Source organism: Sminthopsis crassicaudata, chromosome 5 (assembly GCF_048593235.1).
Source record: "Sminthopsis crassicaudata isolate SCR6 chromosome 5, ASM4859323v1, whole genome shotgun sequence".
In the NCBI taxonomy this organism is placed as follows: domain Eukaryota; kingdom Metazoa; phylum Chordata; class Mammalia; order Dasyuromorphia; family Dasyuridae; genus Sminthopsis; species Sminthopsis crassicaudata.
This window is the reverse complement of record NC_133621.1, coordinates 141,463,445-141,490,061: the sequence shown is the minus strand read 5'-3', so window position 1 is coordinate 141,490,061 and position 26,617 is coordinate 141,463,445. Positions and strand designations below refer to the sequence as shown.

Here is a 26,617-nt window from a genome sequence, read left to right as displayed (position 1 = left end):
GCCCAATCCTCGCTGGGCTCCGGTGGCGGAAGACTCGGGAAGCGAAGAGCTCTGGCCCGGACTGGGGCGCGCTTTGCCCCAACTCCTGCCCGCGCGGGTCCTTCCGGGTGCCCCCTCCCCGGAGTCCGGCCGTCCCCCTCTCCCTGCTCCTCCAACCGTGAAGTTGGCGCGCCCACGAGAGAACTTGGAGGAGAGCTAGCGCTCCGGGCCGTCCCGGAGCGGCAGAGCGACACCCTTCCACCACCGCTCCCCCGTTTCCGGGCCCGCGGGGAGGGAGAGAGACCCGGGGCCTCGCATCCCTGCCGGGCCCAGAGAGCCCGCTCGGTGCTGGGCCCGCGGGGGAACGCCCCCTCGAGGCCTTTGGCCGCGCTTCCTGGGAGGGCCCGAAAAGTGAAATGGGTCTGTTTGTCTCCCCAGGAGTGGAAGTGCAGACATGACCCTGCAGTGGGCAGCAGTTGCAAGCTTTCTCTATGCCGAAATAGGACTCATTTTAATCCTCTGCCTACCGTTTATTCCTCCTCAGAGGTAGGAGACCCTTTTTTCAGATCCGTGCAGCACTTGGCCTTTGCTCTAGCCCTTTTCGGGGGGAGAGAACGGGGTGGGGGGAGAGGAAGGGGAGAGGTGCAGGCTTACCAAATTAGGGAATCAGAAGTATAAAAAGAAATTCATCAGAAACGTCATGCAGAAAGAAGAACCTTATTATTCTTTTTAAAATGAAAGTGAGTTTTTCTTCTTTTTTTTTTTTTTTTAATGCTTTTTTGTATCTTGACTGATGAAATTCACTTTTCATTCTTCCTGGTCCAGCTGCGTGGCAAGGAAGCATTATTTTTGTATCGCTGGAGCATCATGAAGTAGTAGTAATGATGATAGTAGCTAGCATGGATTATTCCTCCGTGATGGAGCGGTGCCTTTTGGCATTTCCCTTTTCTCCTTTTCAGTTTCATTTTGATATGAGTCGGGGTCCCTCATTAAAGAATTTCAAGAGGCTGTGTGGAGAGCGTTGTGGGCTTGGTCCTTAAGGGTCCCGTATTTATACCAGTTTCCGAACCAGATGTCACTGGCTGAGTTAACTCTTGCACAGTTAACCACAAGGAACAGAAACGCACTTGCCCCCCCCCCCCCCCCCCCCCCCCCCCCCCCGCCAGGGGCAGGGGCTATGATTGTGCCACATATTTGAAACAAAGTTAGTCACGTTTGCCCTGAGTACTAAACGAGGCAGCCTTTGCTTCTTAACAACGTTTCCATGGGGCAGGATACCGGGCAAGAGCTGAAGCTGATGCCATCGCTCACATATAGGTGTTGTCTTCCCTCCTGTAAAGAACATAAGCTCCTTGAGGGTAGGGGCTGTCTCTGTTCGTAGTTTATGTTCCCTGTCTTCTACAGAGTCATGCTTGGCATACCTTAAAAGCTTAATAAATGCTAGGTGCCTGACTGTAAATCCCTTTAAGTTTAGCAAAGCAATTTACATATATGATCTCATCCTTACAACTAACCTGTGACTTACCTACTCTTTTTACAGTTGAGCAAACTGAAATCCAGGTTAAGTACCGCACTCAGGATCACACACATGTCTAGGGCAAGATTCAAACTCAGATCTGACTCCAAACTTTCTCTTCACTACCTTGTAGGGATGCCCAGGAATAGTAGGTAAAGGGCCAGCCTTGGAATGAGGATGAGTTGGGTAAGTCCTGCCTCTCTCCTACATACTGTGTGTCTAAGGGCCAGCCTCTCAGTGTCCTAGGAACAATGTGAGACCATAATTCACAGCTGAGTTCCCATCTTCAGTCTATAAAAGCAATTGCTAAATCGTGGAACTGCCCATACAGATAAAATCACATATTGGACCAAATCCATTTCTCATGCTTAATGCATTTCCCATGTTCATATGTTTCATATTCCCACATAAAGCACAACAACCCAGCCTGTGATGCAATGTGATCATCATTTTATGGGCAAAGGGTTACCATTTTTGATACAGGAACAGTAAAAGTATGGCCTAATACATGTTTCTTTAAGAATATAAGCCAGTGATTCTCACAGCCAATAGTTTTCATTAGTGATTTATTTATTCATGATACCTTTTAATTAATTATACCTTTGCTGTCATCCATGTTGTGAGCTCCAGATGAGGAATTTTCTTTGCCAAAGCACATCAGCAAACAAGAAGTCAGTAAATATTGAGAACTTACTGTGTGCCAGGCACTATGCTAATGCCTGCTAACAAAAGCATGATTGGCCCAGGCACTTTACTTAAGTGGAAGTTCTGGGGGAATCAACTAATCCGAGTAAGGGACCAGTAGAAAGTACTTCTGAGGACAGAGTGAGCTTCCATGATGAAAAGGCTTCTGCAGGAGGGTGGAGTAGTATGGGAGTCATAAGTAGCTTATCTTAGGAGAGCTAACTTAAAGCACTAAGGTTGAGCAATGTGCCCATGGCTACGTAGCTATTTCTGAAAGACATGGCCCTTGAACCCATGTCTTCCTGGCTATGAGGCCTTCTGTCTATTGGTTTCTATTACAATATGCTGCTTATATTGCTATCTTCTCAATACTGTTGTCTACTAATGTGTTGCTGTTATAATACCCTGCTTCTCATTTATTATTGATTAATGATATTCATTTTAATGGCACTAAAACAACAAAACTACTAATGGAAGGCATATTTTAAAGCTTTTGCTAAAACACAATTTGGTTTTAAATTAGTTTTTGATATTTGATCACTGATATTTCTGTTCTCTAAAATGATATTTGAACACTTAACATCTTATAGTCTGACGTACTTTGTTGCAGCCCCTAAACTATTTTGTTCTAAGTGATAATTCTTTATGAATTGATTATTTGTAGATCAAAAAGCATGATAACATGATTTATATTCAATCTGAACTATCCAACCAAACAATGACCAAATTAGGCTTCGGCTGAGACATATTGTTGGCCAATCTATGAAAACTAGAGTGATTTAAGCTGAAGATATTTTGGGCGTTGGGGCTACAGATCAGGAAAAGAAAACCCTCATCTGTAAATGACCTAAAGAAGGAAATAGCAAACCATCCAGTATCTTTGCTAAGGAAACCCCAAATGCGGTCACAAAGAATTGGACATGATTGAAGTGTCTCAACAATAAAGTGTTCAGCTGCTGAAAATAGTAAGGATAGGTATTCAAGACATAAGGAATAATATGAGCAAAGGCAAGGAAACAGAGAGGGAGCCTCTGGAACTTAGAGCATGGAGGAAGATAATAGACTTATTATTTTGATGTAACTAGGTCAGAACACAATTTGATTATACTGGGCCTAGGCCTTGGACCCGGTTCTTTAGTCTTTAGATTTCTTAGAGCCAAGGTTCCTATATGCTCACTTATCAGTTATCATATCTCTTCCATAGTAAAGGGAGACATGAATCATAACCTTTTTTTAATATTCAATAGGCCATTTGCCCCAGTCCCCCTCATTTTAAAAATGAGGAAACTAAGGTCCCAGGAAGTTTAATGACATAAGGTCACAGGTGTATAGAAGGTGGCTAAAACAGGAACCTAAGATTCTTGTCCTTTTATTATGATCCATACTTTGAATTGATTTTATTTTCATATCCTTAAATTTTTTGTTGATATATTTGTTATATTTGTTGATAGTTTAATAAGGAAAGAGTGTGCTATATGTGTGTGAGAGGAGAAAGAAGGAAGGAAGGAAACAAACCAGTATTTGGTGTCAAGCACCATACTAAACATTTTTCATTTATCTCATTTGCTCCTCACAACAACCCTGGGAGGGATCTATCATGATCCCTGTTTTACAAATGAGGAAACTGATATTGCATCTCTGTGTGTTAGTTTTGTTCCTAAGCTAATATGTAACCACTTCCCCCAATTTTAGAAATAGGTTAATATGGTCAATTTCCTGAGTAGAATACTAAGGATTCAAATTTGAGCTTTTGCTCAAAAACAGTAGAGGGACATAAGTCCGGCTTTGTCAGAGTAAATTAATTCCCCATTTTTGGCAATATCAGTTTTCTCATTTCTCTTTTCTAGGTATCTTTCATGCAACTTTTCTGGGAGAGATTTATATATGAAAAGATGTACATTCACTTAAAATGATGTACTTTTAAGTAGATGCTAGACAGGGAAAAATTGGTATAAATTATTCCCCAAAATGAAGGTGTTTACTCACTACGCTATATTATCAACTCTCAGATAATAATAACCTCAAGTGTATAGAGCTTTAAGCCATTGACAAATATTATCTCCTGGTACCAAATTAGGTGCTTTATTATCCCCATGTTAGAGATGGGGGAGCCTAAGACAGACAAATGAAGTGATTTGCCCAGCTAGTTAGTACCTAAGGCCACATTTAAACAGGCCACACATCCTGACTACAGGTCCACTACTCTATCCATTGTGCTACTTAGCTACCTTTGATTTCAAGAATATCTGTGATCTCATCAAGCTGGGTATCTTTCTAGTTGTGAAGATTATAATCAGTGCATGCTTGCTCATTTTATGCAATTCTTGTCACCATGCTACCAAAAGGAGGTCCACCCAAAGTTACAGAGGCCTAAGAAAGGACTGTAAATAGCACTTTAAAATTTACCAGCTATTGTATCTCTGTAAACACATGTTATTCTCATAATAATTCTGTGAGATAAGTGCTGTTATTAATCTGTCCCCATGTTACAGAGGAAGAAACAAGCTAAGAGGGGTTAGATTTGCTTGCAGTCAGTAAGCATCTGAGCCTGAATTAGAATACACACCTTCCTGATTCCCAATCTTGTGACTATTACTTGAATTGTAATTGTTCAACCCTACTTGGGCCTAAAACAGCTAGTTCTCCAGTTAGGGATTCACTTAAAATGTCCAGTGGTGATGGACTTTCTACTTCTCTGTGCTGTCTTTGTGTCTGGTTCCAGTAGTGTGCAAAGTAGGTTCCATGCAATAAAAAAATAAGTACTTGATGTTAATTAAGCTTTTTGAAGAAATTAAACTAGGAATTAGTTTTTGCATTCAGGAAACATCTTAAGAAAGGACTTTTAAGTTACTATCAGGGAAAACCCTAGCTGGACTAAGCACACTAGCTTTTAAAGCTAGTCCTTAGAAACTGAAGAAGTAGAAGCATATGGAGCTTTGTCCCCTGGAAAGGTCTCAAACCAGCAGAGTCTAATTACTAGACTAGTGAATCTCTTACATTTCAGACTTGTTTACTACGGTTAGACTGGGAAGGAGTGTGAGGAAGAATATGAATTGTCAAATCCAAAAAGAAGGTAGATACATAACAGGATTTGAACGCAGATCAGTGTCCCACTATACTCACTATAGAAGAGAACCAGGAGAGCAGTATCACAGAAACCAAGGAATGGGGAATAGGGAAATGACCATTCAGTGAATTCATCAACAAGCTTTTTCTACTAAGAGCCTGGCACTGGGAATAGAAGTCAAAGAATGAAACAGCTCTTCTCCCAAGCAGTTTATGTTCTAATGGGTGAGACAACAAACAGAAAAATAAAGTAATCCAGGTGTATACAAAGGGATTAACTATAAAATAGCTTGGAAAAGAAGGCACTAAATAATTGAGGGAATCGGGAATGGCTTCTTGTGGATGATAGTATTGGAGCTATTTTAAAGGAAGAGAAGGACTCTGAGGCAGATAGAGATAAGAAGTACAATCCAAGCATAGAGGACAACCAGTCCCAAAGGGAACATGGTGTTGTATGTAAGAAACAGAGATCAGTTTGGTGGGATAGCTAGCCTGGGAGATGAAGATTGGGAAATTAGGTTGGGGCCAGGTTTTCCAGGGCTTTATAAGCTAGACAGCACTTTATATGTGATTCTAGAAGCAATAAGAAGCCAGTGGAGTTAGGGAAGTTACATGTATCTGATGTTCGCTCAAAGACAATCTTTGGCAAGAGTATGCTCCTGTGAGAGATTTGAGTCAGGGAGACCCAATTAGGAAGGTATTGCAGAAGTCTAGGTGAAGAGTGAGGTGAGCTTGAACCAAGGTAGTACTATGTGAATAGATGGAAGGGTAGAGAATAGAGAGAAAGTAGAATAGTGAGGATTAGGCAGGCTAACACTCAAGTTAGAGACCTGGGAGATTAAGGGTTGGGAGTGTCTTTAACAGAAATATTAGTGCTTAGAAGAGAGGAGGGTTTGGGAAAAAATAATAGTTTTTAATTTGTTGAGTTTGAGATGTCTCAGACATTGTTTAGAATGGCCAGAATCACAAAGGAGAAACTAGAGCTAGATGTAGAGCTATCTACCTGTCTATTAATATCTACCTTCAGTACCATCATGAAAAACACAGAGAAGAGAGGATACAGGACAAGTTAAGAGATCCCCAGTCACTTTGAAAAGAACAATTCCAGTTGAATGTTGTATTGCAAGAAGCCAGCTTGCAAAGGGGTGGCGAGAGTGTAAAAAGCTTTTTCATAGTATTTGGCTGGGAGGGGAAGTGAGATACTGAATGATGGCTTACACAAACGTCAAGTGAAGATTAAAATTTTAAGTATAGAGAAGATTCACTCAGCATCGTCAAATGCTGCAGGAAGGTCAGGGATGATAAGGAGTGAAAATTTAAAAAAGCAATTCGTTCTTGGTAAACGTTGAGAGAGAAGTTTCAGTAGAGTGGTTGGGTCAGAAGCCAGAGTTCAAGAGGTTAAGGACTGAGGGGATGGTTTTTATGATAAGGTAGTGGAGAATAAATATGAACTGCTCTTCATGACTCTATTGGAATTTTCTTGGCAAAAAACTGGAGGAGTTTGTCATTTCCCTCAGCTCATTTTATAGCTGAGGAAACTGAGGCAAATGGAGTTAAGTGACTTGCCCAGGGTCACACAGCCAGTCAGTGTATGAGCATATGTAGATTCTAACTCAAGAGGAGTCTTCCTGACTCCAGGCCTGGTTCTTCAGATTAGCAGTGAATTGAAGATCCGTTGGATGTTACTTGAAGAGAATGGAAGCCAATCAGCAAGCACTGATCAAGACAGAAGGCTTTTGTTTGTGGGGGGAGTTTGGGGAGACCTGAGCAGGCCTAGTGGCAATGATAGGGAGGGAAGAGGGAGATAAGGAGAGCTTGAAGGTGTGTGCGGGTGTGGTGTTAGAGCTGAAAAATGATACATGGGGCGGAGACAGAAGTTGGGGGTGTAAGCCAGGGGCTCTTAGTTGATGGCCTCTAATCAGGAGGCAGAGAAGTCTGTGAAAAAGAAGGGGAGCTGTGCATTTAAAGGCTTAAGGAAAGAAGAGAAGTTTTGGAACAGCTGCATTGAGGAATATGATAGGGAGTCACCCTAAGTGGTGGAGAGGGAGTGAATGAAAATTTTTAAGGTATGAATATAAGAGATTAAAGAGCTCTGGAAAGGTGATCTTAATTTTCTCAGGAGGTGAAGTCATCTGCTAAAAAAGAGAAGGTAGAGATAAAGTTTTGGGCTTAAGGAGAGGAAGCTTATAACATCAACCAAGCATATTGGTTAATCAAAGATGAATAAAATGAAGTCTATACATAAAAAGAGGGCCCAGCAGAGTCTAGATATGAGTTTAAAGGGTTTCACAACTTGGGCATGACATTGTTTAAAAAAAAAAAAAAAAAAAAGATAACAAAAAACACCTTAATTGCAACAACTACTTATGGGTATAACTTACATAGGGTCACAGTTTTTAGAAGTGGAAGGGATCCAAAAGATCATATAGTCTTCCATATTCTTTTTCTAGGTAAGGAAAGTGAGCCTTAGAAATGACAGGCCCAAAATCGCATAGCTAAAAAGTAGCAGAGTTGGGGTTTGATTCTGATCCACTTGTGTAGTTCTCTGTGGGTGGTTCTAGAAGTTAGACCCTCCTGCAATTCTGATTTCTTTACTGATTAATTTAAAACTTTTAATTACCCCACCACTTTTTTTTTTCCTAAAGTATTGTTGTTGCTGCTATTGTGTTCTATCTAGATGGCAGAAGATTTTCACATTCTCACTTTGGGGTAAAATCGCAACTTACTGGAATAAGGCATTCCTTACAATTATTGTCCTGTTGATTGTTCTGTTTCTTGGTGAGTAGTACATTTCTTCTTCTGTGGATGTATATAAAGGATTCTAGCTATTTTTGTTTTGTTTTTCCAATTGAAAATTTAAAGATAGGTCATGAATTTGGATTTTAAAAGTCATGATGTCTTTATTTTGTGAATGTTTCCTCTTCTTTTGTATTCAGCCCTAATTGTTCCTATAGTATCTCTGGTGTGGAGGGAGTCTTACATTTTATGGAGTTGAGTCAGCTGTTTCAAATCTGTGTGCAGATGAAAAAACTAAAGCCTCAAGGAACACTGCTAGTCATTGATATGGCATACATGTGTTTCCTCCTTCCCATTTGCCACATAGAGTGGAACACATTTTCTCTCACAGAAAGTATAAAACAGTCTGTTGACTCCCAGATTGGCCCATAAAAGGTGTGTTTAATCTCATTGGATGCACATTTGCAACTGTAGTTTTTTGCCTTTTAAAAAAACAAATGGAAAGTGTTTAGTATTTGTTTAAATAAGCTTTAAATTATAGGTTAATAAAGTTTTGTTTCCTAGCTTAGAAACCAAACCATTTTATGGTCATATACAAAATTATATTTTTGTAAGATGTCATTTTCATTCTAAATCAACAACTCAGAAATAAACAATTGGAACATCAGAGTTTGGGTGTTATTACGGAATGGTCTGTCTTCTGATAAACTGAAAAATGGTCATATATGCTCAACCTTCAGACTTGCCACTAGCTAGCTATATGTATGACCTTGAACAAATCACTAAACTTCTCTGGGTCTCTATTCTCTCACCTATAAAACGAAAAGGTTGGACTATATTACAAAAGATATAAAGATTATGTTCATAATCATGGTGATGATCACAACATTTATATAGTTATTTATAGTTCATAAAGTACTTTATACACATTATGTCAAAGGACTTAACAAACTTAACAAATCTTAGAGAGTAAGCTATTACTATCATTACTCTTAACTCTGTGATCTTTCTTGTTTTTAGGGGGATAAAATATGGAGAAAGACAATATATTGCCATTTTATTAAGATTAAACCAAGTTCCTGATAGGTTATGGTCATATGAACAACAAAAATAAAATATGGCTCATATGTTTCCATTGCTTTGCTTCAAGGTTCAAGGACAAACCTTAAAGTAGAGAATTTAATCTTTTATATGTTTTGTGGTCTCTGATTATATGGTGCTCCCTCTCTGAGCAGATTATTCATTCCTTATCAGTTTATTTAAAAAAAAAAAACAAAAAAAAACTAGGATTTCTACACCCCACCCTCCCCGAGGCTGGGGTTAAATGACTTGCCCAGGGTCACACAGCTAGGAAGTGTTAAGTGTCTGCGACCAAATTTGAACTCAGGTCCTCCTGAATTCAAGGCTGGTGCTCTAGCTGCCCCACTACTAAGATGTTAAGAGGAGAAGGAGCCTAGAAAATACCTAGTCTAATACTTTCTTAAAAGATCAATGAAATTAAAGTTGAGAGAGTAATGTACTGATTTGCCCAAAGTCACTGGACTAGTTAATAGCAGAAATAGGACTAAAATCTGATACATGTTTCACAACTCTAAAACCAGTGCTCTTTTCACTGCACTCTACTACCCAGAAATATTCTTGGATCTAGGGAAGTAAAAGACAACATAACTCTGAGAGAAAACCTTTCTTTTTATTTTGAATTTAACTTTTTTCAGCCAACAAAAATCTATTTTTTTTTCTACCCATTTTCCCCACCAGTTTAAAAAAACAAGAAAACCTTTATAACAAATATGTATAATCATGCAAAACAAATTCATGCATTGGGTATATCTGAAAAATAGATGTCTTATTCTGCACCTTGAGTCCATTACCTCCCTTTCAAGGAGAGGAGGGTGGCAAATATCATCAGTCCTCTCAAATCATGACTGACCTGAGTAAGAGAGAATTTTTAAAATATAAAGCTTAAATGTTTAATTAATACTTAAATGTAGATCAAAGTAGATATTATCACCCCATGTTTTGTGCTTTAGATGAAACCCATTTCCTTTTTGATGTTAAGATACTCTGACACTTTATTTATTTGAGAAAACAGAATCCGGTCATTTTAAAAAATGCTTAACAATGTTAGATAGTAAATACAAGTGACAAGTGAGTTATGCAGGTCTTTAAGTGCTTTGGGAATTCAAATGACACCAAAAGTCATTCCTGGAGTGTCTATTGAGCATATCGCTCTTGAAAGTCATAATAGAAAAAAAAAAAAAAAATGAAAGTACAATTTCTACTCTTGAGGAGCTTTATAACTCCACAAACTTGCGAGCAAAACAGTGACTAAATCTAAGACATTTTTGAATATTTTTTCATCTTTGTATAAGACAACAACATAGCTATTTTTTCTCTTTTGTAGATGCTGTGAGAGAAGTGAAGAAGTACTCTATAAGTCATGGGCTTGAAAAGAGTTCAAGCAGCAATCCCAGTGCTTATGAACATGTACAGATGAAACTTTTTAGAGCCCAAAGGAATCTTTATATTTCTGGATTCTCCTTATTTCTGTGGCTGTAAGTAAAATGCATTTTATAAAAGGAAACCTCCTGTAACACTCAATAGTTTTTAATATCTGCCTATAAACCAGGCTCTGTCATACCAGAGAAATCCACTGCCACGCTTAAATTGGAGAACATATGTTCTGAATTGAGAATTGGATTCCTAGATATTGTTCTTGGTTCCTAAAATTCTAGGTGTCTTCATTGAGTAGACATGGCTGCACTAAGACCAGGTTACAGCATCTACAAATGAAGCCAGTCCACACAGCATGGGATTTCTCAAATGTGTCCCAAGAAGTGATCTTCACCACCTCTGCCACAATACCCAAGAATCCCCCAACCCCTATTCTTTTTTATTTAATATGCTTTAAAAACACTACTGAAATATAAATGCTATCTAAAAGATAATAGATGGAGTTTTCACCCATTAGCAACACAACCTGACTTGCTGGTGACTTGATATATCTTACAGTAATGAGATGCTGGGCACATGAGTTGTGATGGGATGATGGGGCTGGGAATTCGATCATTATCCTTACCCATCAATTAACAAACACATGTAAATACTGACTATGACCCAGGCTATGACTGCACTAGGTTTTGGGGATAAAAACTAAAATGAATCAATCCCTACTCTTTTTTTATATATACACTTTTTTAAAAAATTAATTTTATAATTATAACTTTTTTTTTTGACAGTACATATGTATGGGTAATTTTTTACAACATTTTACCCTCACTTCTGTTCCAACTTTTCCCCTCCTTCACTCCACCCCCTCCCCTAGATGACAGGCAACCCCATACATGTTAAATGTGTTATTGTATATCCTAGATACAATATATGTGTGCAGAAATGAATTTCTTGTTGCACAGGAAGAATTGGATTCAGAAGGTAAAAATAACCTGGGAAGAAAAACAAAACTGCAAACAGTTTATACTCATTCTGTAGCTGATTCTGTCCATCATTTTCAATCCCAAATGTTTCTATCTGTGAAGATGCCATACGTACAAATGTATACAGAAAAAATGCAAGATGGTACTTTAGTCTTGAAGAAAGGAAAGGATTCTAAAAGACAAGTGCAAGAAAGGAACGTTTTCCAATTGAGGATGACACCTAATATAAAGTCTGGAGTTGGGGAAGGGGAAGATAGGGTGAGGGAAAGTAGCTAGAAAATCAGTTTGGCTGGACCATAATGTGCAGGAATAAGTTGGGCCCTGTTTATGAAAGCCTTTAAAAATGAAACTGAGGAGTTTGAAGTTTATCTTAAAGGCAATAGGGAGCCCCGGGAATGGCGTCTGGTGGGGGCTGATATGGTCAGCCTCATCATTACGAAACAGACTTTTGTAGCTCTCTAGAGAGAAATTGGAGAACTTTGTGGAAGAGAACAAATTACAGGACTATGAAATCATCTAGGGAAAGGTGGGGAGGCACCAAGCCTAACACTATCAAGCTATGTAAGTGATGAGAAATGGCTGACAAGGGAGATGGTGCAGAGGAAGAAAAGATAAGATTTGGCAACAGGAACTGGATAAGTAGGATCAAGAAGAGTCAAGAGATAAGGATAATGTTGTGAATATGACTTATGCTTCTCAGTGTCCTTTCCTACCATGCTCTTGCCTACTGGTATTTCCCTCTCTCCCCCCAAGGCTCTGCTTAGTCACAGATAAGAGAAGAACCAGAGGAGATTGTCCAGGAGACCAAGTCATAGGCAGCAAAAAGATGAAGAAGGATGAGGAATGTGCAAAGACCATTCACTTAATAATTATTGGTGACTTTGTAAAGAGCAGTTTTCTTTTGGGTGGTGAAATTGCAGAGTTGAGTGAGGGAGAGGAGGGGAAGTATAGATATCAAGTGTAGATGGCTATTTCTAAGAATTTGGCTGAGAAAGAGAAAACAAAATAATGGTTTGCAGAGATGGGAGGGTCCAGTGAAAGTTTTTTAAGGATTGATGAGACTTAGGCATTTTCAAAGGTAGAAGGAAAGGAACCAATGTACAGGAAGAAGTTAAAAGTTAAAGAAAGTGGGGAAATTGAGGGAACATTCTACTGAAGAATACAGGATGGGGATGAGATCAGAAGTCTATTTAATGGGATTGTTTTTTTGAAGGGAAGGACCACCTCCTTGTCACAGACAAAACTGAAGGAATGGAGCAGTTGGAATTAGGGGTTTGGGAGAACAGAAAGGGCAATATGGGGACATATGAGGGAACTGAACGCATGACCACATACTACATAAGTGCCAAGTTCTAGTTGGTTTTAGCCTGAAGCACTCTAATGTAACCTGCTAGCCTGCTTCTGGGCGCTGGTAATAATCACACACCTGTGTTGCAAATGTGTGTACTCTTCCATTTTAAAAAAGGGGATAAAGTTGATTAATGGATAGATAGATTTGTGAGCTTGTTAGGGATATTATTGTAAGCCCTCAGAGTTATAATGGGTCCCCCTTTCTTTCCCACCCTTTTTCTTTGTATTGGTTTCAAAATGTCTGTAGCTGTGTAATAGAAGCCTTAATGTTCAAAGATTTATATCAAAAGTAAGATTAAAAGTGTGTCTATCTAACTGTAAATTGAATGGATGCCCATCAATTGGAAAATGGTCGAGTAAATTATGGTATATGAATGTTATGGAATATTATTGTTCTATAAGAAATGACCAGCAGGAGGAATACAGAGAGGCTTGGAGAGACTTACATCAACTGATGCTGAGTGAAATAAGCAGAACCAGGAGATCACTATACACTTCAACAATGATATTGTACGAGGATGTATTCTGATGGAAGTGGATATCTTCAACATAGAGAAGAGCTAATACAATTCCAATTGACCAATGATGGACAGAATCAGCGATACCCAGAAAAGGAACACTAGGAAATGAGGGTAAACTGTTTGTACTATTGCCTTTCTACCCAGGTTATTTTTACTTTCTGAATCCAATTCTTACTGTGCAACAAGAAATTAGGTTTTGCACACATATATTGTATCTAGAATATACTATAACACATCTAACATGTATAAGACTGCCTGTCATCTAGGGGAGGAGGTAGAGGGAAGGAGGGGAAAATTTGGAACAGAAGTGAGTACAAGGGATAATGTTGTATAAAAAAAAAAAAAATTACCCATGCATATGTACTGTCAAAAAAATTATAAAATTAATAAATACAATAAAAGTGTGTCTATCTGCATATGACTCCTAGTATAAGTATTGGTTCTAATTATGTGACTGCAATTCTTTTGTTTTTCTTAGTGTATTGCGACGTCTGGTTACACTCATTACTCAACTGGCCAAAGAATTGGGAATCAAAGGAGTGCTGAAAATTCAAGCAGACAGTAACAATGATGCTGCCAAGAAATACATGGAAGAGAATGAAAAACTAAAACAGGTATTTTTTTTTTCTCACTACCTGCATTCCCCAATGACTTGTAGCAATTCCACTATGTTAAAAACAACAACAACAACAACAATTTTTTCAAGGCATGTTCAGGGATTTGGGCGGGGGGGAGGGGGAAGAGGAAGGATAAATTGTCTCTTTTTTAAAAATTTATTGATGAGAGGCAGTGTGACATAGTAAGGAACTGGCCTTTGAGGGCAAAAATACCTGAGTGCAAATCCTGCCTCTGACATGACCATGAGCAGGTCATTTTAACTTTTCTCATTTACAGATGAGTTGTTGGTATGCATTAGAAATTGAAGCTTCCACACTAAGAATATAGCTATGAACACTAAGAACTTAGCAATGAAATTATAGATCCATATACTCAGAAAATCATTGGTTGAAAGTATCTGAAAATAGAATTGTTTAATGTTCTTTTCTCTTTTAAACTCTTCACCTTCTTGTATTAGTTTGTTTTTACTGTTTTTCCTTGAACCAGATTAGGTCATACAGAAATTTGTGCACTATACCAGTGTTTCTGTGTCTCTGGGAACCAGCCCCTGGAAAACTATGGGTAATTGTGCTAGGGATAGCATGAATTTATTTTCAAAACCCATAAATAAGAAACATACCTGGATAAATGTGTTTCACACATGAATTTGTTACTCTCAAATGTAGATAGAGGTTGAGAATAGTAAGATACAAATCCATTTAAAAATATTAATTGAATTTATAGTAGCTTCATTATGAATTTTCATAATCAACAAATAATGGTGCAACTGCTAATCGTCATGTTGTGCGATCTATTGATGTCACAAAAGCATCTCCAAAATTTAAAAAATTGAGAAAGTCTCTCAAGAGTTTCCTTTCTTTCTCCAATCACTGAATATGATAGCTTGATTCCTGTTGCTATTTATTATTCTATCTGCCCAGTCTGAGCTGACTTGGAGTTTGTAGGCTAGTACCACATTCTAGTTCTCTTCTAATATAGTAAAATGCTGTTGTAGATAGCTGCCTGTTGGCATGTGGGCATCATCCAGGGCCCACCTTATCCCTCCACTGCTATTTAGTGCTACTGGTGAGCTAAATAATCAATTCCCAACAGAGACATGAATTGGGCAAAAATAGCTTTGTTGTAATAAATTATTCCTAAAGTATATTTTTTCCTACTTGAAGCTAAAAATTAAAATTCATGTTATTTATTTTGAATGAAATGTTGAGCCACATTATCCTAGATATTTTTCATTTTCATTATTACATTTAATAGTTCTATGACTGGGAAAGTCACCCTGTCTCTGTGCCTCAGGTCCTTTTACCTGCAAACTAAAGGCATTAGATTAGATTAATATCTAAGGTTCTTTCTCACTATAGAATCTGTGTTCACATGACTGTCTCCAAGAGTTCTCTTTGCTCAACTTCTAAGAATCAGGAAAAAATAGAAATAAAAAGTCAACTTTTTAAATTTAGATTGGGGTAGAGTCAAGTGCTTTTAATTTAGTTACATTTTAATCCTAAAACTAATGGAGGAAAAATTGAGTGGAAAAGTAAAAGCTTGCTCAGTTGCTAATGGATGTTTACTTTCAGATTGCAGGGTAGCTAACTTTATATCCAGCATCAAATTCATGGGGACCCAAGTAACACAAAATACAATGGGCTTATTTCTCCTTGAGCTAGGTTAGGTCAGGCAGGCACAGTAGTGAAAAATCTCAGTTCTTATAATTTATAAAATTGACACAATCCAGTATTTCTAAGTAAATGCCATAAGTGTTGATAAGGACAATATAAACATTTTTATAAATAAGTGCTCCCTCCTTGCCACTTCACCTCCCCTATGTTTAGATAAGGAAATACAACTGGAAAAACTTCCCAGTTTTTCTTATAACAAAATATAATATGGCAGCTAGGTGACACAGTGGATAGAGGACCAGCCCAAAGTCAAGAGGACCTGAGTTCAAATTTGGCCTCAGACACTTAACACTTAGCTGTGTGACCCTGGGCAAGTCACTTAACCCTAATTGCCTCAGGGGGTGGAAATACATAAATTTATTCCCTCTTTTCTCTGATAAGCTTTGTAAGATTTGCATAGAAGTTTCCTAGAATTTTGCATTTTCTCTGTGAACTTAACCTTTTATTGCTAGATCTGCTTGGGGCAGAAAAAAAAATTTCAACTTTGCCATTATTTGCAATTTATTGGAAGTTATGTTGTACAATTTTGCATGATTTGTACTGCTGCTGCCCTACCTCCCCAAAACATACTATGCTTTAAATTTTTTTTTTTGTAATTAATTGTATTGAATCTTGCTTATATCTCTAAAATTTTCCTTATTGTCTTACCTCCTTCCCCTTTCTCAGGTAGCCATCCACATAACATGTATTTTTAAAAGAAAAAAAAAATAGAAAATCTAAAAAACGGATAAATATGTTGAAAATGTCTGAGAATATATTCAGTGTGCCAACTTTTCAAAAGGGTGGGGTAGAAGTATCTTTTCATCTCTTCTTTGAAATCATACTTGTTCTTTGCAATTCTGCAATATTCCCCATTCTGTTATTTAAAGTCATATTGAGTTATTTTGTCTCGGCTTACTTTATATAGGTCTTTGTATATTTTTTTATATGTATCACATCCAGCACTTCTTATTGCACAGTAATGATTCCACTACATCGATATAACACAATTTGTTTAGCCTAATGAATGGCCATTTACTTTGTCAAGCTATATATTGTTCTTTGTGAGATAGCACTATCAAGTTGACTGCATTGTCTTTTAAGTAAGTGATATATTTTAGCATTTTGGTGTTTTTCATTTCTTAAATAATGATTTTGTTTTATCATCTTTTGGTAACCTTAAATTACATTGGTATATCTATTATAAGAAATAAGCCAGATTTTTTTAAACTGTATTTCTAATAATTTCTATCCAAATTCAGAGGTTGTAAGCTTTGAGTGTGTCATATTTTATTGTTTGTTGGTTTATTTTTTTAAGTTTGTTAACTTAAGTTAAAATTAAGTATTTAAGTTAATTTAAATAATTTTAAATTGTTATTTAATCTTGTTCCCTTTGCCTATTTTAGATTAATTATAATGAAGAAAAATTATTTTAAAGACTCTCATGTTCATTTTTAAATTAAAGTTGAACTGGCAAGTATTCATATTGAGTAAAAATAATTTAAAACATTTACTTATGATTTAGTCAGAATTTTCCAAATGCCATGTATAGAAAGTAGTCCATAATCCATTCTCATACTTTCAGAGCAGACCCACCTCCCAACAACAAAAATAAAGTGCTTTCTCTTACTATTTATTTGTTCTTAAAGGTCGTGATTATATACTTTTATTAGAACTGCTAGTTACATAAGGTAGATAATTCAGTCGGCTAAGGATTAGTATCTATTACTATGTACAAGACATAAGAGAATTGTCTCTTTAATAGTGTTACTCACCTAATGTTTTAGATTAAGATTTTTTACTTTCAAATTCCCTTTGAAGCTGGAATTTTAATTTGGTCAAGACTCACCTTTTTCATTTCAGGATGTTTCAGCTACATTGTAATCCATGATTTAAAATGAATCTAGTCAGGTTGTCTGCTCAATGTCCATTTTGCTGGGGGAAAAGAAATCACCATAATTCCACTGAATATTAATTTCTTGCAAAATTGTTTTATAATAGGCCTTGGAGAAAACTGGCAAGGGAGATGAGCAGATGACAGATGCAGAAAACAAAAAACTAACAGAAAATGTGGAAAAACTGAAAACTGAGTTAAAGAAGACTTCAGACGGTAATTTTTCTATGCATGTTTGAATTTAGAAAGAATGACTTGACTTTTTAGTGTTATATTTCAGTGTTTTCCCTAAAACAAAACTAAACTAGAAATGTCCACCTAACTAGTACATCATGACCTATTTGTAGACACTTATTAGGAATATAAAGGTAAAACATTGCTTCATCCAAAAGAAACATACTCTTGTTTTACAAAAACATTTTAGGTTTTTTACAGATTTATGTTGTATAAACAAGTCATGTGACTTTGCAAAAGAACCATGTTCCAGAAAATTTGTTTGTAAATAGATTTATATAAAAGGAATCATATTTTCTCCTTCAGTTATTTTACTGTTTTTGAGATATACTCCCAAGGAAAAAAGTTTCATCCCAAGAAAAATATTGCCCCCTGCCAATATGAGCTTATCACAGCAGAAAAAAATCTTACCATCTAAGGAAAATATCCACTAAAACCAGAGGATGGGGACAGAAACTGGATTTCGCCCTAGTGTGTGGGAAAAGATTCAAGTATCTATCTTGGGCTTTATTCTAAACATATAACCTCAGTGGTTCTTGAAGGTGACTGTCACTACCTCATCATCTCATATAAAATTGTTACATCCTATGCTATTCTGATAGTAATTAGGGGATTTGGGCAGTAGGATTTTTCTCCCCCTGCTGATTAGTCAAGAACTGAGGGCATGCTTCTGTTTATAGTAATACTATAGCTATAGAAATTACTTGACCCTTGAGGAAAGGGCTGAGGATATTTGTGATGGAATGTTCATGTGACAGGTCTCCCAGATACATCTAACAGATAAATGTTCCTTGGTATTTGTGTCTGATTCTGTGTCAGACTTTGAGAACAGTTAGTTAAGTGTCCCAAGTCTCTTCTAGTACCTCATTGTTAAATAAAGTACACTAACAAAATCATTAATCCACTCACTTTATCCCCATAAATTAAATCTTTCATTGTAAGAATTGTCAGTACTGTAACTTGCTAAAAATTCAGCACTGTTTACTCATAATGGGTATATAGTTATCTTCATTGATATATATCTAGATCTGAAAACAGATCTGCCAATGTGGCTTGTGATCCTTCTTCTGGCAGTTCTTTATCATGTTTTTTCACAAATCTTTCTTGGAGAATCTACCCAAAATGCTGGAAACCTTCTTTGGGCCTCGTTTAATATTTTAATAGAATTGAAGAGATAGAGCCCTGGACTTAGTCTCTATAAGACTCATGTTCAAATCCAGCTCCAAACATTTTTAACCTGTGTGGTATATCACTTAACCTGTTTCTTCATTTTAAAATATAGATAATAGCAGCAGCAGCAGCAGCAGGGTGGTTGTGAGGACCAAATAAAATAACACATATAAAGTGTTTTGCAAACTTTAAAACACTGTCCAAATGGTAGCTGCTATTATTTTGTAAGTACCACTAAATAGTCAAGTTACATGTTATCCTTCATTTTTGCTATATACGTTTACCTTTTTTTTTTCCTCATTCATATATGCCCTAGTTGATGTCAATTATCCTATGTTTCTTAATAGATCATAATTTCATATGAACTTGCTCAATGGTAATTCTAGTATCAATTATGGAATGTTCAAGTGAACATATGTAAAAGAAAACCTTCTAAGTTATCTTTTTGAGGTAGTAATGTCATTCATGATCTTTATCATTCATTTAAAACTTTTCCCCTTGAGATATCTTAAAAATCGTTCTTTGTATAACTTGAAAATTATGCTGTCTTCAGAATGGATTTCTTCCTGACTTTATTTCATCAATTCCAGACACTCTTTTTACATATTCATTCTCTACATTATTATGGCCACTTCCTAGGAGGTTATTGAACTGTATTGGAGTCCAAATATGAAAGTTGATTTGTCATGAATGGTGAGAAATCATTGCAATAGAAATGCTGTCAGATGTTTCTATTTCACATCTTTCTATTGTACCTTAAGAGGTTATTGGAATGATCTGGTTTATTGGAGTTCTAAGCTGAGTTTTCTGCAATTGTGTTGTCCTTTCCATTTCTTGTTTGCTGTTGTGAGATAGTTCTACTTGTACTCTTCCATAATGTTTTGCAATTGAGTTTGTACTCTAAACTGGTATTGTCCTTGGCTACTCTCTCTCTCTCACCTTTTGACAGAGAGATCTAGTTTTTACTGGTTATAAAGCAATTTCAAGGACTATTTTTGGACTTGATGGTGGCACTTTATATTTCTTTATATAAGAACTTCCATGATCCCAGCCAAGTTGGGCAAGCATCCTCCTTGCTGGATATTGACATTAGGAGTACCATTGAGCAAAGAGATCTCTGGCAGGTCTGACTATTTTACTACTATACTCAGAAATCCTCAGGGACTTCTTCACTTAAAGGATGAAATACAAATTCCTTCACCAGACCTGTAAGACTGTTCTTAATCTGCTGGCATCCTACCAATGTAGATCAACACGATTTGTGATTTATAATCTTAAGGAGTTGCCTAGTACATTGAGAGAGAAAAAATTTGTCCTGGGACACACAGCCATTATATGTTAAAGATAGGAATTCTATACTAGTGGATTCAAGGCCTATTTTCTATCTATTACACTGTGTTCCTTCTCACTTGTTTCTCTTTTTTCAAAAGGTGTTTTATCATACCCATTGTCTTTATATCCCAGTCATTGTCCAGCCTACTTCAGATTGAACCTTCAGCAAAATTATCTGATGCATCAGTCTTGACTGGCAATGTAAATACTGTTCAGCCCTAGTAGTCCCCCTCCTAAGGAATTTGACTTAATTATTTCTTCTCCAGAAGCTTCAATGCAGACCTGTTTCCCTTTTCACCAGCCAAAAATATATTAGCTTTCAAAATGAGGGGAAGAAAGTACTTAGAAGTGCTTTCAAGATCTGACATGCTCTGAAACAAAATAACTACAAGTCTTGGGAATAACAGGTTGTTGTAGTATCTAGAAGTCACAAAATATTGAGTATTGCCTCAACAGAAAAGAGCAGGATGAGAAGACTTAAGAAGCAAAAGACTTCTTTTTATGCTAAGTGACCCATTGAGAAGCATCATAACTTAAAGGTTAGTGAAACAGCTTGACAATAAGAATTATATTGAATTCTTCCTTTGACACTTAGCACCTTTGTGACCCCATCTAAGTTACTTAACTTCCCAGTGCCATAAGACTAACTCAATAGCAAGGGTTCTTATCCATATTTTTTTTTTATCATAGACCCCTTTGCTAGTCTGACTTATCTTGTGGACCCTTCTTCAGAAAAATATTTTCTAACATTTAAAATTAAAAAGATTAACAAATATATAGAAATGCAATTATATTTAAAAAGGGCTGTTTTTTTTTTTTTTATTCATAGACTCCAGGGTCAGTCCCAGAACTGTTTTGTAGCCTACATGACTATCAGCCTGTGAAATTAGCAACCACTAAATTCATGGCCCCCAAGATAAGAATACCTGCTCCAAGATTATAAGTTACAAAGAAAATACTGACTTTGGGTCATTTTATAGGAGTTTCCTAGAAATATCAGTAAAATCACAGGTATGCCCCTATCCAAGTCTCTACTTAGTTCTTCTCCTTAGACAAATTACAAAAGAAATTCACAAGAAATTCAAACTCAATAAAATAAAAATTCAGTTTTCTTCTCACCTAGCATCAATTATTACTGAGCTGCGAAAAGGAGACATAATTATTTCCAGGGCTCCTTTTAATGATTAAAGAAAAGGGCTCTTGACTCTTCTTTTCTGCTTTCGAAGTCTCCAAGAGAGTGGGTGGGTGTATTTAAAAAAAGAAAAAAGTACCAGTAAGCTAACTGTTAACTATGAGAAAGCATACCACTTCTCTTTTCTTTTCTTCATTCATTGCCATGAACAGTTTTATCCCTCTTTCTTTCCCATTCAGAAATTAAATTCTAGCTCTGAGTTCCTATAAGTATTAGCTCCACATAAATTCGAGTTCTGAATTTAAGTATTGTTTAGGGATATCTCTTCCTCTCTCACTACAAATAAGCTGTTAGAAAGAAAGGGCAAGAGAAACTAGGTGGCACAATGGATGGAGCACCAGCCCTAAATTCAGGAGGACCTGAGTTCAAATATGCCCTCAGACACTTAACACTTCCTAGCTGTGTGACCCTGGGCAAGTCACTTAACCTCAATTGCCTCAGCAAAAAAAAAAAAAAAAGAAAGAAAGAAAAGGGGCAATTTGATGAATAAGGTATTGTTTTTATATAATGTTCTTCTCTAAAATGTAATCTCTGGGAGCAGGTTTCTTGGGGGGCTTCTGGGAGCAGCCTTTGTTTCAATTCACTGTAATAATCACCTCAAATGCAGCCAGGAGTTCAAGTCCAAATCCTTTATTGTCTCCTTCAAAATAGTTTTCTTAGAGACCTTATCTCCTTGGTTCCAAGAGCTTTGGCTGCTAGTCCTTTGTCTCTGCCAGCTTCAGCCTCTTGTCCTCCCAGTGTCTCCAGCCAGTGCAAAGGTGTAATATGGAAGGAATCTAACTCCGCCTCCGAGAGTGGGCTTTTGGGAACTACTTGCTTATATGCTGTGCACTGAGTATACACCAATCATTATATCACGAGGAAACCATTATTTGTTGTAGGATTAAATCAATGCTAACCTAGATTTAACCACTGTCTCTTCAATTCTACTTAGTACCTTGTTTCAAGTGCTGGCCCATAACATCTCCTTGTAGGATCAGATCAATCATACTGAACCATGCTAATTAGATAATTATTATTTCTATCAATTCCACTGTCTTAGTACCTTGTAAGGTGGATAACCTTACTTATTTAAGGGATGGTCAATTTGGATTATTCAAGATAAGGGATATTTTATGAACACTCTCCACCTGAAATTACTTTTTTTTTTTTTTTTTTTTTTTTTGCTTATGCAATTGGGGTGTGACTTGCCCAGGGTCACAGAGCTAGGAAGTGTTAAGTGTCTGAGACCAGATTTGAACTGGGGTCCTTCTGAATTCAGGGCTAGTGCTCTATCCACTGCGCCACCTAGCTGTCCTACTATTTTTGATAAGATTGTTACTGACGTTGTAAAAATTATATTTTCCTGTAATTTAAAGATGTCTCTTTGTCCTTGTCCCATTGGACTATAGCAACTAGTGTTCATGAAACTCACAATCTTTACAATGAGTCATCGCCTCTTGGATAGGCCTAGCGAATATAATTAAGATGACAATACTCCCTAAACTAATCTATTTATTTAATGCTATACCAATCAGACTTCCAAGAAACAATGAGTCATCGTGAGCTCTCACTCGCGCGCTCTCTCTCTCTCTCTCTCTCCCTCTCTCTCTCTCTCTCTCTCTCTCCCTCTCTCTCCCTCTCTCTCTCGTTCTTGTTATCTGATAGTTCATAGTCATATTTCTACCTCCATAACATGTCTCTTAGGTGAAACCTGTGTCTACTTCAGCAGTCACCCCCTTAGTTCAGGCCCTTAACACTTCTTTTCTAGATTATTCCAACAGTCTCTTGATAGAGATCTTTTCTCTTCCCTTCCTCCAGCCTCCCAGACAACAAAATGATTTTTCCCAAGTGGAGCTCTTTCTCATTCTCCTACTTTAAAAAAAAACCAAAACTTTAAAACCTCCATTGGCTCCTATTGCCTATAGTATTAAATATAAACACCTTTATTAACTTTTAAAGCTTTTCATCACCTGATCCAGCCTATCTTTTTTATCTCCTTGTACATTACTCCCCCTCCCATACTTTGTGATCTAACCAGTTTTCCTTTCATAGTATATTCCCCATGTCAACAATGCGTGACACATCAGTCAGTTCAATAAGCATTGATTAAGCATCAACTATGTAGGAGGCACAGTGCTAGAAACTGGAGATCCAGATATAAAGAATGGAACAGTTCATACTCAAAACAAGCTTATGTCTAAAGGGGGAAGACAGCAAATATATAGAAAAGGTAACACAAATTTTTGTTGTTTACAGGCATATCTGACTCTTCATGATCCTATTTGGGGATTTCTTGGCAAAGATACTGGAGTACTTTGCCATTTTCTTCTCCAGCTCATTTTACTGAGGCAAACAGGGTTAAGTAACGTAACCAGGATCATATTGATAATAGGTATCCGAGACTGGATTTGAATTTAAGAAGATGAGTCTTCCTGACTCCTGGCCTAGCATTCTGTCCACCATTATGCTATCTAGCCACCCTAGTATAAATGTAAAATTAACAAATAATTTTACAAAATGTTTAAAATACAGGGTGGTTATGGAGAATGGCTACTAATAGATCAGGAAAATGTTTCATAGAGTAGATAGTGCTAGAACTATGTCTTAAAGTAAGGGTGGGAAAAAGAAATAAGGAAGAATATCCCAGATGGGGAAACAGCCAGTGCAAAAGCATGCCGATGAGAAATAGAGTGTTTTGTATGAAGAGCAAAGAAAGTCAATTTGGCTGGACAGTAGAGAGGGGGGAGGGGAAAATAGTTGGAGCTTAGTTTTGAAAGTACTTAAAAGCTAAAAAAAAAAATTCCTATTTGATTGTTAAGGTAAGAAGAAGCCACTAAAGTTATTTAAGTACATGAGTCACATGGTAAGAACCAATCATAAGGAAAATTACTTTGGCAACAATATGTAGGATGGACTGGAATGAGGAGAGAATTGAGGAAAAAACACCAGTTAGGATAATGTTGCAGTTAAATGACTGGACTTAACTGAGAAGTAATAAGGACTTGAATTAAGATGGTAGGTAGACTTGTAAATAGAGAGAATGGGTCATACTGAGATGTTGTGGAATTAAAAAGAGCAAGATTGGCAACTGATTAAAAATGTAGAATATGGGAAAATGAAGTTAATGCCCAGTTTATAAATGGGAAGATTCAAGAGGTAATTTGAGCCTTCTTCAGAAATGTGGAAATTTGAAAAGGCAGGGTTTAGTGAGAAAAATAATGTGTTTAAATCATTTGGGACTAAAGCTTAGGAGAGAAAGGCAAGCTGTCTTGAGAAATCTTTGTTTCTGTATGAGATGATGGTTAAATCCATGGAAACTAATAAGGTAACCAAGGTAGAGGCTTTAGAGAAGGGGACAGAGCTATGAAGGACACCTGTATTTAAGTGCTGAATAAAGACCAATTGATTGGTTAGTGCTTTTAAGATCAGCAGTACTAGGGAATCCAGTTTCTAAAATTCAAGAAAATTTTAGACAAAATGACATACATATATAAGTATATACACATGAATATGTTTACCTAGAGATACATATAAAAATTTGTTTGGATATTCCCTTTCTTCCCCAGAATGTTATAGATATGTTTTCCCACCTTTGCTTGCTTAAAATATAGAATTTGATTCATTTGGAGTATTCTAATAAAAAGAAAACAAATGTGAAAGCTGTAGACAGTAAATATTTATTAAGCACCTACTTTTTGCCAGCAACTCTACTAAGCACTAGAGTAACAAATGATCCTTGCTTTCAAAGAGCCCACAGTCTGATAGGAGAGAAAATGTGCAAATAACCATGTATAAAACTATGCTGTATGAAAGATGTTTGAAATAACAAATGGAGAGATGGTTTTAGAATTAAGGAGATCAAGAAAAGATTTTTGTAGAAGGTGGGGTATTAGTTGAATTCACATGTGGCCTCAGATATTTACTTTTTGTATGACCTTGGACAAATCACTTAATCCTGTTTACCTCAGTTTACTCATTTGTAAAATGAGCCAAAAAAAGAAATGGCAAACCCACCACAGTGTCTAAAAAGAGTCAGGTGCAACTGAAAGTGTTGAACAACCACAGATGTAGCATGACAGAGGGGAAAGTTCACCAAATTTGAAGATCTGGTTCAAATCCCATTTTTTTAAAATTAATTTTATAATTATAACATTTTTTTTGACAGTACATATGCATAGGTATTTTTTTTTTTTTTTTTACAACATTATCCCTTGTACTCCCTTCTGTTCCAAATTTTTCCCCTCCTTCCCTCCACCCCCTCCCCTAGATGGCAGGCATTCCCACACATATTAAATATCTTATAGTATATGCTTGGTACAATATATCTGTGCAGAACCGAATTTTGTTGTTGTTGCAAAGGAAGAATTGTATTCGGAAGGTAAAAATAATCTGGGAAGAAAAAAAAAATGCTCACAGTTTACACTCATTTCCCAGTGTTCCTTCTCTGGGTGTAGTTGATTCTGTCCATCATTGATCAATTGAAATTTGATTAGCTCTTCTCTATGTTGAAGATATCCACTTCCATCAGAATACATCCTCATACAGTATCATTGTTGAAGTGTATAGTGTAGCTAGAGAAAGAAAAACATCCTTTTAAAACCTTATAAAGGTGCATCACTTGACAATTTTTCATCATTGACCCTTGTAAAACCTTTTGTTCCAACCTTTCCCTTCCTTCCTCCACCCCTTCCACTAGATGGCAGATAGACCAATACATGTTAAATATGTTAAAATATATGCTAAATACAATATATGTATACATATTAAATAATAGCATTCTTTAGAAAAGTATTTTAGCAGTTCATTATCTTTTAAGTTGAAAAGAATACCAGATTAGGGAAAAGAACTTTTAAAATTCAAGCTGCATCTATACAGATAAGAATATAGGTTTTGGGCAGCTAGGTGGCGCAGTGGATAGAGCACCAGCCTTGAATTCAAGAGGACCCCAGTTCAAATCTGGTCTCAGACACTTAACACTTCCTAGCTGTGTGACCCTGGGCAAGTCACTTAACCCCAGCCTCAAAAGAAAATATATATGTATATATATAGGTTTTGAAGAGTTATAAAGCATAAAAAGTTTAAAAAAAAAAAAAAAACTTAGATCGGCATATGAATGAGCACACAATAGCAGACAACCAAGTTTGATTCTCGAAAATTTATGCATACATTTCCTATTAAAAAACTGGGTCCTACTGATTTGCCCAATGTTGTTACTTAGTTATTCTGACTATACCTTGGGAAAAGCTGACATTTCTCC

At 36.8% G+C, this 26,617-nt stretch overlaps 1 protein-coding gene across 1 annotated transcript in view; it reads left to right on the top strand.

Moving 5' to 3' along the window:
* BCAP29 (B cell receptor associated protein 29) overlaps positions 1 to 26,617 on the top strand; it is a 67,145-nt gene that overhangs the window by 195 nt on the left and 40,333 nt on the right. Inside the window, exons 2-6 of the mRNA XM_074268352.1 lie at positions 418 to 525; positions 7,923 to 8,023; positions 10,386 to 10,536; positions 13,765 to 13,900; positions 17,558 to 17,666. Of these exons, the coding sequence (XP_074124453.1) occupies positions 434 to 525; positions 7,923 to 8,023; positions 10,386 to 10,536; positions 13,765 to 13,900; positions 17,558 to 17,666 (589 nt within the window). The 5' untranslated portion in view covers positions 418 to 433. The remainder of the gene's footprint in view (positions 1 to 417; positions 526 to 7,922; positions 8,024 to 10,385; positions 10,537 to 13,764; positions 13,901 to 17,557; positions 17,667 to 26,617) is intronic.